The sequence below is a fragment of the Chiloscyllium punctatum genome, unplaced genomic scaffold (assembly GCF_047496795.1).
Source record: "Chiloscyllium punctatum isolate Juve2018m unplaced genomic scaffold, sChiPun1.3 scaffold_218, whole genome shotgun sequence".
Taxonomy (NCBI): Eukaryota; Metazoa; Chordata; class Chondrichthyes; order Orectolobiformes; family Hemiscylliidae; genus Chiloscyllium; species Chiloscyllium punctatum.
Window position 1 is genome coordinate 334,456 of NW_027309952.1, and position 15,880 is coordinate 350,335.

The 15,880-nt window shown below is 54.7% G+C and overlaps 1 protein-coding gene across 1 annotated transcript in view; it reads right to left on the minus strand.

Annotated features, from left to right (window-relative positions):
• Positions 1 to 15,880, minus strand: part of LOC140472021 (uncharacterized) — a 75,602-nt gene that overhangs the window by 5,821 nt on the left and 53,901 nt on the right. Inside the window, exons 20-28 of the mRNA XM_072567460.1 lie at positions 15,126 to 15,281; positions 14,695 to 14,847; positions 10,914 to 11,072; positions 8,752 to 8,913; positions 7,800 to 7,982; positions 7,288 to 7,446; positions 5,993 to 6,148; positions 2,771 to 2,920; positions 1,935 to 2,087 (exon numbers count right to left, since the gene is read on the minus strand). Of these exons, the coding sequence (XP_072423561.1) occupies positions 1,935 to 2,087; positions 2,771 to 2,920; positions 5,993 to 6,148; positions 7,288 to 7,446; positions 7,800 to 7,982; positions 8,752 to 8,913; positions 10,914 to 11,072; positions 14,695 to 14,847; positions 15,126 to 15,281 (1,431 nt within the window). The remainder of the gene's footprint in view (positions 1 to 1,934; positions 2,088 to 2,770; positions 2,921 to 5,992; positions 6,149 to 7,287; positions 7,447 to 7,799; positions 7,983 to 8,751; positions 8,914 to 10,913; positions 11,073 to 14,694; positions 14,848 to 15,125; positions 15,282 to 15,880) is intronic.

Here is a 15,880-nt window from a genome sequence, read left to right on the forward strand (position 1 = left end):
GAGGGAGCAGGTACTGTCGGAGGGTCAGTGCTGAGGGAGGGGCCACTGTTGGAGGGTCAGTGCTGAGGGAGGGGACACTGTCGGAGGGTCAGTGCTGAGGGAAGGGCCACTGTCGGAGGGTCAGTGCTGAGGGAGGGGACACTGTCGGAGGGTCAATGCTGAGGGAGCGCCGCACAGTCGGAGGGTCAGTGCTGAGGGAGGGGACACTGTCGGAGGGTCAGTGCTGAGGGAGGGGACACTGTCGGAGGGTCAGTGCTGACGGAGGGGACACTGTCGGAGGGTCAGTGCTGAAGGAGCAGGTACTGTCGGAGGGTCAGTGCTGAGGGAGGGGACACTGTCGGAGGGTCAGTGCTGAGGGACACTGTCGGAGGGTCAGTGCTGAGGGAGGGGACACTGTCGGAGGGTCAGTGCTGAGGGAGGGGCCACTGTTGGAGGGTCAGTGGTGAGGGAGGGGACACTGTCGGAGGGTCAGTGCTGAGGGAGGGGCCACTGTCGGAGGGTCAGTGCTGAGGGAGGGGCCACTGTCGGAGGGTCAGTGCTGAGGGAGGGGCCACTGTCGGAGGGTCAGTGCTGAGGGAGGGGGCACTGTCGGAGGGTCAGTGCTGAGGGAGGGGACACTGTCGGAGGGTCAGTGCTGAGGGAAGGGGCACTGTCGGAGGGTCAGTGCTGAGGGAGGGGACATTGTCGGAGGGTCAGTGCTGAGGGAGGGGACACTGTCGGAGGGTCAGTCCAGGAAAAGGGCATTTATATCTTTCTGAAGGGTGTGGTGCTGGAAAAGCACAAAGGATCAAGCAGCATCAAGAACAGATGTGGCAGAGGTGGAGAGAGGAATTGGAAATAAGGGATGGTGTTTTTACAGAAGGCAAGGTGGGATGAGGTGTAGTCCAGGAAGCTGTTGGAGCCGATGGGTTTGCAGCAGATATCTGTGGTTAGACGGTAGGATTAATATCTTTCTGTCTATCTCTATTTCTCCCTCTCGGTCTCTCTCACCAATTCCATCTTGCTGGAATGATCAATGAAGAATACCTTTTACACTGTGTTCCTGGATTCCTCTACTCCACGACAAGTGAAAATAAAATAGAAATCTAAACCTAAGTCTTATCTGTCTAACTTCTCGAGTTGTTTGGACTCCCTCATCCCCTGCTACTCTCTGGTTTGAACACACCATCTGTCCAATCATATTTCCCACCAGCCACTCTCCCAATCCTTCCATGTCCCTTTCTATGTCCCTCTCTCATTCCTCCTTCATGTCACCCAGAGTCTCTCTGCCTCATTCCTCCCCTCACTCCATCTCATTCTTCCCTCGCCTCTCCCTTTCTTTCTATCTCAATCTCTTTCCTCCCTCACCTTTCCATCTCTCTCTTTATTTGTCTCTCCCATTCTCCCGGTCCCTCTCTCTCTCTCTAGCTCACACACACACACAATATCCATGTCTTTCTCTCTCTCTGTCTCTGTATCCCATTCTCCTGGTCCCCTTTGCTCTCTCTCTCCCACCTTCCCAGTGCCCCCTCCTCTCTCTGTCTCTCTCTCTCTCTCCCACCTTCCCAGTGCCCCCTCCTCTCTCTCTCTCTCTCTCTCCCACCTTCCCAGTGCCCCCTCCTCTCTCTGTCTCTCTCTCTCCCACCTTCCCAGTGCCCCCTCCTCTCTCTGTCTCTCTCTCTCCCACCTTCCCAGTGCCCCCTCCTCTCTCTCTCTCTCTCTCCCACCTTCCCAGTGCCCCCTCCTCTCTCTGTCTCTCTCTCTCCCACCTTCCCAGTGCCCCCTCCTCTCTCTGTCTCTCTCTCTCACCTTCCCAGTGCCCCCTCCTCTCTCTCTCTCTCTGTCTCTCTCTCTCTCCCACCTTCCCAGTGCCCCCTCCTCTCTCTGACTCTCTCTCTCTCTGTGTTGCTCTCCACAACATCTCCCTCACAGTGTCACCCACCCCCACAACGTACCATCATCCATGAAGCTGGGGATACAGATATTTCCACATTTGCTCTCACAGCAGCTCTGCCAGGCATCACAGTCTTCATCTCCACTGCAACGATCTCCGAGTTTCAGGTCACACATGGGCTCCAGGCGGTGGGGAGCAGGACAGATATCATCACCTGGACAACACAGAGACAGTATGGATACGGTTGTACGGAAACACACAACTCCCTCGGATCGGCTCGAGTGAGACACGAGAGCTGAACGAGGAACTCCCACTGCTCTTCCATCACGGATAGACCAGCTCCACAGCCCCGGGATTCAGGAAGCCTCATGTATTTAGGCAATTCCAGGTGAATCTCCAAATACCACCCTCCCACATACCCCTAAACCGCGGACAAACACACACACACACAGACACACAAACTCACACACAGACACACACACACAGACATATACACACACACACACACACACACAAACACACACAGACACACACACACAGACACATACACACACACACAAACACACTCTCACACACACACACAGACACACACACACAGACACATACACACACACTCTCACACACACACACACAGACACATACACACACACAGACATACACATCCACACACTCACACACACAGACACATACACACAGACACACACACACACATCCACACACTGACCCACACACACACTGACCCACACACTATTACACACACACACGCCCACACACTGACCCTCACAGACACACAAACACACACCCAGACAGACACACCCAGCCCCCTGTCCACACTGCCATGTACTGTCATCACCACACCATCGTCTCTGATCAAACAGAGACACACTGATCACTTACGGCTCATGAGGAAACGAGGTACACATCTCTTTCCACAGGTGGCATTGCAGCATGATGACCAGGCATGGCAGTCAGTGTCATTCTGACACACGTCTCCCAACTTCATCTCACAGAATGGGTCCAAGCGGGTGGAGGCAGGGCACTGGGTCGCTGCAAGGAACATCAGGACATATGGAGAGGGTCACACTCCCACAGGGCAGGGACAGCATGGGGTATAGATACAGAGTAAAGGTCTCTCTCCCCCATCCCCCCGATCAAACACTCCCACAGGACAGGGACAGCATGGGGTTAGATACAGAGTAAAGGGAGCTCGACACCATCCGGCCGATCGAACACTCCCACAGGACAAGGACAGCATGGGGTTAGATACAGAGGAAAGGTCTCTCTACACCATCCCCCCGATCAAACACTCCCAGGGACAGGGACAGCATGGAGTTAGAGACAGAGTAAAGGACTCTCCACACCATCCCCCCGATCAAACACTCCCAGGGACAGGGACAGCATGGGGTTAGATACAGAGTAAAGGTCTCTCTGCACCATTCCCCGATCGAACACTCCCAGGGACAGGGACAGCATGGGGTTCGATCCAGAGTAAAGGTCTCTCTACACCATCCCCCCGATCAAACACTCCCAGGGACAGGGACAGCATGGGGTTAGATACAGACTAAAGGTCTCTCTGCACCATCCCCCCGATCAAACAATCCCAGGGACAGGGACAGCATGGGGTTAGATACAGAGTAAAGGTCTCTCTACACCATCCCCCCGATCAAACACTTCCACAGGACAGGGACAGCATGGGGTTAGATACAGAGTAAAGGTCTCTCTACACCATCCCCCTGATCAAACACTCCCAGGGACAGGGACAGCATGGGGTTAGATACAGACTAAAGGTCTCTCTGCACCATCCCCCCGATCAAACACTCCCAGGGACAGGGACAGCATGGGGTTAGATACAGAGTAAAGGTCTCTCTACACCATCCCCCCGATCAAACACTCCCAGGTACAGGGACAGCATGGGGTTAGATACAGAGGAAAGGTCTCTCTGCACCATCCCCCCGATCAAACACTCCCAGGGACAGGGACAGCATGGGGTTAGATACAGAGTAAAGGTCTCTCTACACCATCCCCCCGATCAAACACTCCCAGGGACAGGGACAGCATGGGGTTAGATACAGAGGAAAGGTCTCTCTACACCATCCCCCCGATCAAACACTCCCAGGGACAGGGACACCATGGGGTTAGATGCAGAGTAAAGGTCTCTCGACACCATCCCCCGATCAAACACTCCCAGGGACCGGGACAGCATGGGGTTAGATGCAGAGTAAAGGTCTCTCGACACCATCCCCCTGATCAAACACTCCCACGGGACAGGGACAGCATGGGGTGAGATGCAGAGTAAAGGTCTCTCTACACCATCCCCCCGATCAAACACTCCCAGGGACAGGGACAGCATGGGGTTAGATACAGAGTAAAGGTCTCTCTACACCATCCCCCCGATCAAACACTCCCACAGGTAAGGGACAGCATGGGGTATAGAAACAGAGTAAATGTCTCTCTACACCATCCCCCCGATCAAACACTCCCAGGGACAGGGACAGCATGGGGTTAGATACAGAGGAAAGGTCTCTCTACACCATCCCCCCGATCAAACACTCCCACAGGACAGGGACACCATGGCGTTAGATACAGGGTGCAGCTCCCTCCACACTCTCCCACCATCCACCATTCCCAGGGACAGGGACACCATGGCGTTAGATACAGGGTGCAGCTCCCTCCACACTGTCCCACCATCCACCATTCCCAGGGACAGGGACACCATGGTGTTAGATACAGGGTGCAGCTCCCTCCACACTCTCCCACCATCCACCATTCCCAGGGACAGGGACACCATGGGGTTAGATACAGGGTGCAGCTCCCTCCACACTCTCCCACCATCGACCATTCCCAGGGACAGGGACACCATGGGGTTAGATACAGGGTGCAGCTCCCTCCACACTCTCCCACCATCCACCATTCCCAGGGACAGGGACACCATGACGTTAGATACAGGGTGCAGCTCCCTCCACACTCTCCCACCATCCACCATTCCCAGGGACAGGGACACCATGGGGTTAGATACAGGGTGCAGCTCCCTCCACACTGTCCCACCATCCACCATTCCCAGGGACAGGGACACCATGGTGTGAGATACAGGGTGCAGCTCCCTCCACACTCTACCACCATTCCCAGGGAAAGGGTCACCATGGCGTTAGATACAGGGTGCAGCTCCCTCCACACTCTCCCACCATCCACCATTCCCAGGGACAGGGACACCATGGTGTTAGATACAGTGTGCAGCTCCCTCCACACTCTCCCACCATCCACCATTCCCAGGGACAGGGACACCATGGTGTTAGATACAGGGTGCAGCTCCCTCCACACTGTCCCACCATCGACCATTCCCAGGGACAGGGACACCATGGGGTTAGATACAGGGTGCAGCTCCCTCCACACTGTCCCACCATCCACCATTCCCAGGGACAGGGACACCATGGCGTTAGATACAGGGTGCAGCTCCCTCCACACTGTCCCACCATCGACCATTCCCAGGGACAGGGACACCATGGGGTTAGATACAGGGTGCAGCTCCCTCCACACTCTCCCACCATCCACCATTCCCAGGGACAGGGACACCATGGGGTTAGATACAGGGTGCAGCTCCCTCCACACTCTCCCACCATCCACCATTCCCAGGGACAGGGACACCATGGTGTTAGATACAGGGTGCAGCTCCCCCCACACTCTCCCACCATCCACCATTCCCAGGGACAGGGACACCATGGCGTTAGATACAGGGTGCAGTTCCCTCCACACTGTCCCACCATCCACCATTCCCAGGGACAGGGACACCATGGCGTTAGATACAGGGTGCAGCTCCCTCCACTCTGTCCCACCATCCACCATTCCCAGGGACAGGGACACCATGGGGTTAGATACAGGGTGCAGCTCCCTCCACACTCTCCCACCATCCACCATTCCCAGGGACAGGGACACCATGGCGTTAGATACAGGGTGCAGCTCCCTCCACACTGTCCCACCATCCACCATTCCCAGGGACAGGGACACCATGACGTTAGATACAGGGTGCAGCTCCCTCCACACTCTCCCACCAACAAACCCTCCCGGCTCGATACCTGTAGCCAGTGGGATGATACACAGAGCTTAACAGGAGTGGTGCCTTACGTCTGGACAGGAACTTGAAGACACATCTATTCCCACAGGTGGTATTGCAGCAGGTTTGCCAGCCCTCACAGTCGTTGTCCTCATTGCACTGAGTGTGGAAACTCATGGAACAGACGTGGCTCAGTCTGGAAGGTGAGGGACACCTTTGTTCGCTCCCTACAGAGACAGAGGCTCCATCTTAGCTTCAGAAACTGCTGCTGCTGCTGCTTGAACTATCATTCACTGACTTCGCCCCGAGCTCAAGGGCGGGGTGATAGAGAGAGAGACAGAGAGAGAGAGACAGAGAGAGAGAGAGAGAGGGAGAGAAAGAAATAGAGACAGAATGAGGGGGAGAGAGCAAAAGACAAGCAGGGAGAGAGAGACAGAGAGAGAGAAAGAAATAGAGACAGTGAGAGAGACAGACAGACACAGGGATAGAGAGTCAGAGACAAAGCCGGGTGGAGGGGGGTGGTCACGAGAGAGAGAGAGAGAGAGAGAGAGAGAGCAAGAGAGAGATAGGAGGTTGGAGACAGAGACAGAGAGAAAGAGAAACAGGAAAAAGGGAGCAGGAGAGACAGACAGAGACAGAAAGAGAGGCGGGGGACAGAGGAAGACAGAGGCAGAGAAAAAGAGAGAAATAGACAAACATAGATATAGAGATGGAAAGAGAGAGGAAAGGAAAGAGAGACAAACAGCCAGACAGAGGAACAGACAGAGAGAAAGAAACAGACAGGGAGAGACAGAAAGAGAGACAGACAGAAAGAGCAAAACACAGTGACAGGGAGAGATAGAGAGAGAGGGAGGGAGGGAGACAGAGGCAGAGAGAGGGAGAAACTGAGGGACAGAGTTGGGGAGATGCAGACAGAGAGAGACACACACACAGAGTAAGAGAGAGAGAGGAGAGAGAGAGAGAGAGAGACAGAGAAAGGGAGAGACAGAGGGACAGAGATGGAGAGAGACAGATGGAGGGAGACAAAGAGAAACTGAACGGGAAAGAAAGGGAGAGTGAGAGATGTGATGGGACGAAAGAAGCTGTGAGAGAGAAAGAAAGAAAGAGACAGACACAAACTGACAAGAGAGACAGAGTTCCAAGAACTGATCATGTCTGCCCAATATCGCAGAGACGTCCATTGACAGAGGGAAAGACAGAGAGCGAGGGAGAGAGCGAGAGACACACATTCACACATACGCAGAAATAGCAACACAAACACAGTGACTTTCTGTGTCTCCCGATCCCTGATGAACATGCTCTGGGGTGGAGGTTGTGGGTGGGGAGGGAGACGGTAGAGTGGTGCTAAGTAAACGGGGTTACTTACCCCTGCTGCGGTAGGGATGGACACAGCGTTGCCCACAGCTGGTGTTGCAGCACATCTGCCATGCGTAGCAGTCATCATCCTCCTCACACACCTCGCCGTATTTCAGGTTACACACAGCAGAGAGGCGAGCAGGAGAAGGACACATTCCAGATGTCCGATCTGTCACACAGAGAGAGTGAGGGAGGGAAGGAGGGACAGGGAAAGGGAGAGAGATAGACACGGCTCAGACACAGAGGAAGGCGTCATCAAGGACATCAGGACGTCGCAGCTTTATTGGTGCAACGAGCACTACATCCTCAACCCTCGACTGTGCCAACTACATTCCCAACACCAACCCATTCCACCACGATTGCAGAGATACAAACTGTGCATGGTGTCTCGAGGTGATAAGGAGACTAGGGAACAGTACACACCAGAGAACAGTTCAACCTAAGGAGATGTGGAGACCGGGGAACTGTGACCGGTGATCCCAGTCTGGTATGATCGAAGGATTATGGAATGTACACAGTTACCTGAGACTGACAAACTCCTGCTCTGCCCCATGAAGGGATTGACACAGCGTCTACCGCACGGTGTCTCACAACATGACGTCCACTTGCCACAATCGTCATCATCTTCACACGAGACGCTGTGATTCATCCTGCAGACACGTTCCAGGGAGGACGGCTTAGGACATTCCTCAGATTTCCCAGAGTCTGCAAGTGTAACAGTTCCGCTTATAGGAGAGATCAGGAGAGGTGTGGGTGTGTGAGAGACAGAGACAGAGAGATTGAGAGGGTGGGGGAGAGAGGGACAGGGGGAGAATGAGAGGGAGATCAAGAACTGAGAGGAACAGGGAGGGAAATGTGACAAAGACAGAGAGAGACAGAGGAACGTGCAAGAGGCAGACCGAACAAGAGGAGACACAGAGAGAGGGCGAGAGAGAGACAGGAGAGATAGCAACACAGAGAGCAAGTGACAGAGGGAGAGACGTGACCAAGAAAGAGAGGGAGTCGAATGCGACAAAGACAGAAAGAGAGACACAGACGAACATGCAAGAGACAGACAGAACGAGAGGTGAAAGAAGGACAGGGAGAGAGACAGAGAGGAGAGATAGCAACACAGATGGACTGATGGAGAGACACGATGGAGAAAGAGTGGAATGTGACAATGACAGACATAGAGAGAGAGAGAGAGAGACACACAGACAGAGAGAGGGAGAGAGACAGAGAGAGAGGGAAAGACAGAGAGACACAGAGAGACAGACAGACAAAGAGGGAGAGAGAGAAACAGACAGACGTGCAAAAGATGGAGATGAAATGACGTCACACAGAGAGAGAGAGAGAGAGGTGTGCTGCAGGAATGCACAAAGAGAGGCAAAGGGAAATACACCACAGACACAAAGTGAGATATAAAGAAGCAAAGGTCACAGTTCTGCCTCATACAGACAGGTTAAGCAGCCATTCCTTTTGGACCAGGAACTACCTCCATAAGACTTTCTGTAGAACGACAGGACACAACGTTTCTGACACCCAGCATCACAGCACCTTTGAGATCCAGCACAATCTTGGTCCGACTCACACACCTTCCCAAAAGTGGAGTTACACACACGGGCAAGATGGTCTGGGCGAGGGCACAGCCCGTCATCTTCCATTGGGAGAAAAGAGAGAGACAGAACCGCACAGGGTTAGATACAGAGTAAAGAACCCTCTGCACTGTCCCCATTAAACATTCCCAGGGACCGGGACAGCAGGGGGTTAGACACAGAGTAAAGAACCCTCTACATTGTCCCCATTAAACACTCCCAGGGACCGGGACAGCACGGGGTTAGATACAGAGTACAGAACCCTTTACATTGCCCCATTAAACACTCCCAGGAAAGGGACACCACGGGGATAGACACAGAGTAAAGAACCCTCTACACTGTCCCCATTAAACACTCCCAGGGACAGGGACATCATGGGGTTAGACACAGAGTAAAGAAACCTCTACATTGTCCCCATTAAACACTCCCAGGAAAGGGACACCACGGGGTTCGACACAGAGGAAAGAAACCTCTACATTGTCCCCATTAAACCCTCCCAGGACAGGGACAGCACGGGGTTAGACACAGAGTAAAGAACCCTCTACATTGTCCCCATTAAACACTCCCAGGGACAGGGACACCACGGGGTGAGATACAGAGTAAAGAACCCTCTACATTGTCCCCATTAAACACTCCCAGGGACGGGGACAGCACGGGGTTAGATACAGAGTAAAGAACCCTTTACATTGCCCCATTAAACACTCCCAGGAAAGGGACACCACGGGGATAGACACAGAGTAAAGAACCCTCTACACTGTCCCCATTAAACACTCCCAGGGACAGGGACATCATGGGGTTAGACACAGAGTAAAGAAACCTCTACATTGTCCCCATTAAACACTCCCAGGAAAGGGACACCACGGGGTTCGACACAGAGGAAAGAAACCTCTACATTGTCCCCATTAAACCCTCCCAGGACAGGGACAGCACGGGGTTAGACACAGAGTAAAGAACCCTCTACATTGTCCCCATTAAACACTCCCAGGACAGGGACACCACGGGGTTAGATACAGAGTAAAGAACCCTCTACACTGTCCCCATTAAACAGTCCCAGGAAAGGGACACCATGCGGTTAGACACAGAGTAAGGAACCCTCTACATTGTCCCCATTAAACACTCCCAGGAAAGGGACACCACGGGGTTAGACACAGAGTAAACAACACTCTACATTGTCCCCATTAAACACTCCCAGGACAGGGACAGCACGGGGTTAGACACAGAGTAAAGAACCCTCTACATTGTCCCCATTAAACACTCCCAGGACAGGGACACCACGGGGTTAGATACAGAGTAAAGAACCCTCTACATTGTCCCCATTAAACACTCCCAGGACAGGGACACCACGGGGTTAGATACAGAGTAAAGAACCCTCTACATTGTCCCCATTAAACACTCCCAGGACAGGGACAGCATGGGGTTAGACACAGAGTAAAGAACCCTCTACACTGTCCCCATTAAACACTCCCAGGATAGGGACACCACGGGGTTAGACACAGAGTAAAGAACCCTCTACATTGTCCCCATTAAACACTCCCAGGACAGGGACACCACGGGGTTAGACACAGAGTAAAGAACCCTCTACATTGTCCCCATTAAACACTCCCAGGACAGGGACAGCACGGGGTTAGACACAGAGTAAAGAACCCTCTACATTGTCCCCATTAAACACTCCCAGGAAAGGGACACCACGGGGTAGACACAGAGTAAAGAACCCTCTACATTGTCCCCATTAAACACTCCCAGGAAAGGGACACCACGGGATTAGGTACAGAGTTCCTCCACACTGTCCCACATCGAAGAACTGCAGTTCACGGACAGCATGGGGTCAGATGCAGAGTAAAGTTCACTTTGCACTCTCCGCACTAAACACTCCCAGGACAGGGACAGCATGGGGTTAGACACAGAGTAACGCTGCCTCTAACTCACCCCCATCAGACTCCCCAAGGACAGGGACAGCACATGGTGAGATACACATTGAAACATTGCTCTGTCCTGTCCCACACCACATCCATTCAGGAACACCAGATGAACAGTGAGTGAAGCTCAGACAAGAAGAACTCACCATTTCTGAAATGCCTGAGGACACATCTGTACCCACACGGGGTCATGCAGCACGTGCCCCATCTGCCACAGTCGCTCTCATTTCTACATTCCCTGCCCAGAGTTGTGTTACACACATAGCTCAGTTGACTTGGGCTTGAGCACTCTCCGGGTCTCTCACCTGGAAACACAACATTCCGATATAAGACTCGACTTACACACGAGAGGGGAGACCGACAGGGATTCCACATCAGGGATATATTTGCTGTTTTCAGGAGTGCAACGGTCCGGGAAAAAGAATTGGAACAATGTACAGACTGGGGTCGACCACAGTCTAATCCCTGCAGTTTCGGGACTCTCTCATTCTGTTCCCTGCAGTCTCGGGACTCTCTCACTCTGGTCTCTGCAGTCTCGGGACTCTCTCACTCTGGTCTCTGCAGTCTCGGGACTCTCTCACTCTGCTCCCCACAGTCTCGGGACTCTCTCACTCTGCTCCCTGCAGTCTCGGGACTCTCTCACTCTGCTCCCTGCAGTCTCGGGTCTCTCTCAGTCTGCTCCGCGCAGTCTCGGGACTCTCTCACTCTGCTCCCTGCAGTCTCGGGACTCTCTCAGTCTGCTCCCTGCAGTCTCGGGACTCTCTCACTCTGGTCTCTGCAGTCTCAGGACTCTCTCACTCTGCTCCCAGCAGTCTCGGGTCTCTCTCTCTCTCTGGTCCCTGCAGTCTCGGGACTCTCTCACTCTGCTCCCCGCAGTCTCGGGACTCTCTCTCTGTCTGCTCCCTGCAGTCTCGGGACTCTCTCACTCTGCTCCCTGCAGTCTCGGGACTCTCTCACTCTGCTCCCTGCAGTCACGGGACTCTCTCACTCTGCTCCCTGCAGTCTCGGGACTCTCTCACTCTGATCCCTGCAGTCTCGGGACTCTCTCACTCTGCTCCCTGCAGTCTCGGGACTCTCTCACTCTGCTCCCCGCAGTCTCGGGACTCTCTCAGTCTGGTCCCTGCAGTCTCGGGACTCTCTCACTCTGCACCCTGCAGTCTCGGGACTCTCTCAGTCTGCTCCCTGCAGTCTCGGGACTCTCTCAGTCTGCTCCCTGCAGTCTCGGGACTCTCTCAGTCTGCTCCCTGCAGTCTCGGGACTCTCTCAGTCTGCTCCCTGTAGTCTCGGGACTCTCTCACTCTGCTCCCTGCAGTCTCGGGACTCTCACAGTCTGCTCCCTGCAGTCTCGGGACTCTCTCACTCTGCTCCCTGCAGTCTCGGGACTCTCTCAGTCTGCTCCCTGCAGTCTCGGGACTCTCTCACTCTGCTCCCCACAGTCTCGGGACTCTCTCACTCTGCTCCCCACAGTCTCGGGACTCTCTCACTCTGCTCCCTGCAGTCTCGGGACTCTCTCACTCTGCTCCCCGCAGTCTCGGGACTCTCTCTCTGTCTGCTCCCTGCAGTCTCGGGACTCTCTCAGTCTGCTCCCTGCAGTCTCGGGACTCTCTCACTCTGCTCCCTGCAGTCTCGGGACTCTCTCACTCTGCTCCCTGCAGTCTCGGGACTCTCTCACTCTGTACCCTGCAGTCTCGGGACTCTCTCACTCTGCTCCCCACAGTCTCGGGACTCTCTCACTCTGGTCCCTGCAGTCTCGGGACTCTCTCACTCTGCACCCTGCAGTCTCGGGACTCTCTCAGTCTGCTCCCTGCAGTCTCGGGACTCTCTCACTCTGCTCCCCGCAGTCTCGGGACTCTCTCACTCTGCTCCCCACAGTCTCGGGACTCTCTCACTCTGGTCCCTGCAGTCTCGGAACTCTCTCAGTCTGCTCCCTGCAGTCTCGGGACTCTCTCAGTCTGCTCCCTGCAGTCTCGGGACTCTCTCACTCTGCTCCCTGCAGTCTCGGGACTCTCTCACTCTGCTCCCCACAGTCTCGGGACTCTCTCAGTCTGCTCCCCACAGTCTCGGGACTCTCTCAGTCTGCTCCCTGCAGTCTCGGGACTCTCTCACTCTGCTCCCTGCAGTCTCGGGACTCTCTCACTCTGCTCCCCACAGTCTCGGGACTCTCTCAGTCTGCTCCCCACAGTCTCGGGACTCTCTCACTCTGCTCCCCACAGTCTCGGGACTCTCTCAGTCTGCTCCCTGCAGTCTCGGGACTCTCTCAGTCTGCTCCCCACAGTCTCGGGACTCTCTCACTCTGCTCCCCACAGTCTCGGGACTCTCTCACTCTGCTCCCCACAGTCTCGGGACTCTCTCACTCTGCTCCCTGCAGTCTCGGGACTCTCTCACTCTGCTCCCTGCAGTCTCGGGTCTCTCTCAGTCTGCTCCGCGCAGTCTCGGGACTCTCTCACTCTGCTCCCTGCAGTCTCGGGACTCTCTCACTCTGCTCCCTGCAGTCTCGGGACTCTCTCACTCTGTACCCTGCAGTCTCGGGACTCTCTCACTCTGCTCCCCACAGTCTCGGGACTCTCTCAGTCTGCTCCCCACAGTCTCGGGACTCTCTCACTCTGCTCCCCACAGTCTCGGGACTCTCTCACTCTGCTCCCCACAGTCTCGGGACTCTCTCAGTCTGCTCCCTGCAGTCTCGGGACTCTCTCAGTCTGCTCCCCACAGTCTCGGGACTCTCTCACTCTGCTCCCTGCAGTCTCGGGACTCTCTCAGTCTGCTCCCTGCAGTCTCGGGACTCTCTCAGTCTACTCCCTGCAGTCTCGGGACTCTCTCAGTCTGCTCCCTGCAGTCTCGGGACTCTCTCACTCTGCTCCCTGCAGTCTCGGGACTCTCTCACTCTGCTCCCTGCAGTCTCGGGACTCTCTCACTCTGCTCCCCGCAGTCTCGGGACTCTCTCAGTCTGCTCCCTGTAGTCTCGGGACTCTCTCACTCTACTCCCTGCAGTCTCGGGACTCTCTCAGTCTGCTCCCTGCAGTCTCGGGACTCTCTCACTCTGCTCCCCACAGTCTCGGGACTCTCTCACTCTGCTCCCCACAGTCTCGGGACTCTCTCAGTCTGCTCCCTGCAGTCTCGGGACTCTCTCAGTCTGCTCCCCACAGTCTCGGGACTCTCTCACTCTGCTCCCTGCAGTCTCGGGACTCTCTCAGTCTGCTCCCTGCAGTCTCGGGACTCTCTCAGTCTGCTCCCTGCAGTCTCGGGACTCTCTCACTCTGCTCCCTGCAGTCTCGGGACTCTCTCACTCTGCTCCCTGCAGTCTCGGGACTCTCTCACTCTGCTCCCCACAGTCTCGGGACTCTCTCAGTCTGCTCCCTGCAGTCTCGGGACTCTCTCGGTCTGCTCCCTGCAGTCTCGGGACTCTCTCACTCTGCTCCCTGCAGTCTCGGGACTCTCTCACTCTGCTCCCCACAGTCTCGGGACTCTCTCAGTCTGCTCCCTGCAGTCTCGGGACTCTCTCACTCTGCTCCCTGCAGTCTCGGGACTCTCTCACTCTGCTCCCTGCAGACTCGGGACTCTCTCAGTCTGCTCCCTGCAGTCTCGGGACTCTCTCACTCTGCTCCCTGCAGTCTCGGGACTCTCTCAGTCTGCTCCCTGCAGTCTCGGGACTCTCTCACTCTGCTCCCTGCAGTCTCGGGACTCTCTCAGTCTGCTCCCTGCAGTCTCGGGACTCTCTCAGTCTGCTCCCTGCAGTCTCGGGACTCTCTCACTCTGCTCCCCGCAGTCTCGGGACTCTCTCAGTCTGCTCCCTGCAGTCTCGGGACTCTCTCAGTCTGCTCCCTGCATTCTCGGGACTCTCTCAGTCTGTACCCTGCCATCTCCGTTGTGCTGAACTATCTTGCCCCAGACCATTCCCCTGCTGACACTCTGTCAGACCCTAATCCTTACCTTGCCTGAATGAGGAGACACATTTCTTGCCACATCCAATCTCGCAGCACTGTTCATAGGAAGGACAATCATCATCATCCTCACAAGATCGAGTCCTGTTTTTCTTGCAGTGAAAAGACACACGGGAATGTTCTGGGCATTTCTTTCGCAAAACTGAAGGAGAGAATAAGGTTTCACTTGGTCAATTTGTTTACATACAGTGTAATGTTTCCATTGTCCTCTATCAAACACTCCCACGACACGGACAGTGGTATTAGATACAGAGTCATGGTTCCTCTACAGCGTCGACTCATCAAACACTACCAGGATAGAAACACCATGCTCATAGGTACAGTGTAAAGCTCACTCTACACTGCTCACATTGGTCCTCTTCAGCACATTCGGGATTATCACACAAACCTGTGGGAGGCACCGCGGTGATGGATACTCACATTTACTGATGAATGTTGGGACACATTTCCCACCGCAGCCCTTGGCCAGGCAGCACCTCTGCCACACGTCGCATTGCGTGTCGTTCTTGCAGTCTTTTCCCAGGGTCGTGTTGCACAACATCGTCAGCCTCCTTGCAATGGGACAGGTTCCGTTCTCTGTGAAGACAAACACAGGGAGATGGGGGACAGAATCAGACAACAAATCACTTGTGACTGTGGAATTAACAGATAAACACCCCACTCTCCCATCTCACTGACAGAATGGAGCCCAGTGCCTTGTGAAGGAAGCTGGGAATTGGAGAGAGGGTGGGACAACTCAGCCTTCACAACACTACTCCATGATCTGCCGCAGTATTCCAGACAGCTCACACACAATTCCTCTCTCGTGGCCTACAGTGGGAACAGAGAACGGGCTGAGGAGAGACAGACGACTTAACTGTGATGGAACAGAGGCATCAGACAGACCACAACATCCAAACAGGGTGTACTCATATTCCTGGAGAGTAGGATACTGTGTGGTTTGCACAACAATCCCTCCCTAACCCAGGGACAGGGATCGGGAACAGGATCCCTGTCTGTGTCACACCACAATCCCTCCCTAACACAGGGACAGGGATTGGGAACAGGATCCCTGTCTGTGTCACACCACAATCCCTCGCTAACCCAGGGACAGGGATTGGGAACAGGATCCCTGTCTGTGTCACACCAAAATCCCTCCCTAACCCAGGGACAGGGATCGGGAACAGGATCCCTGT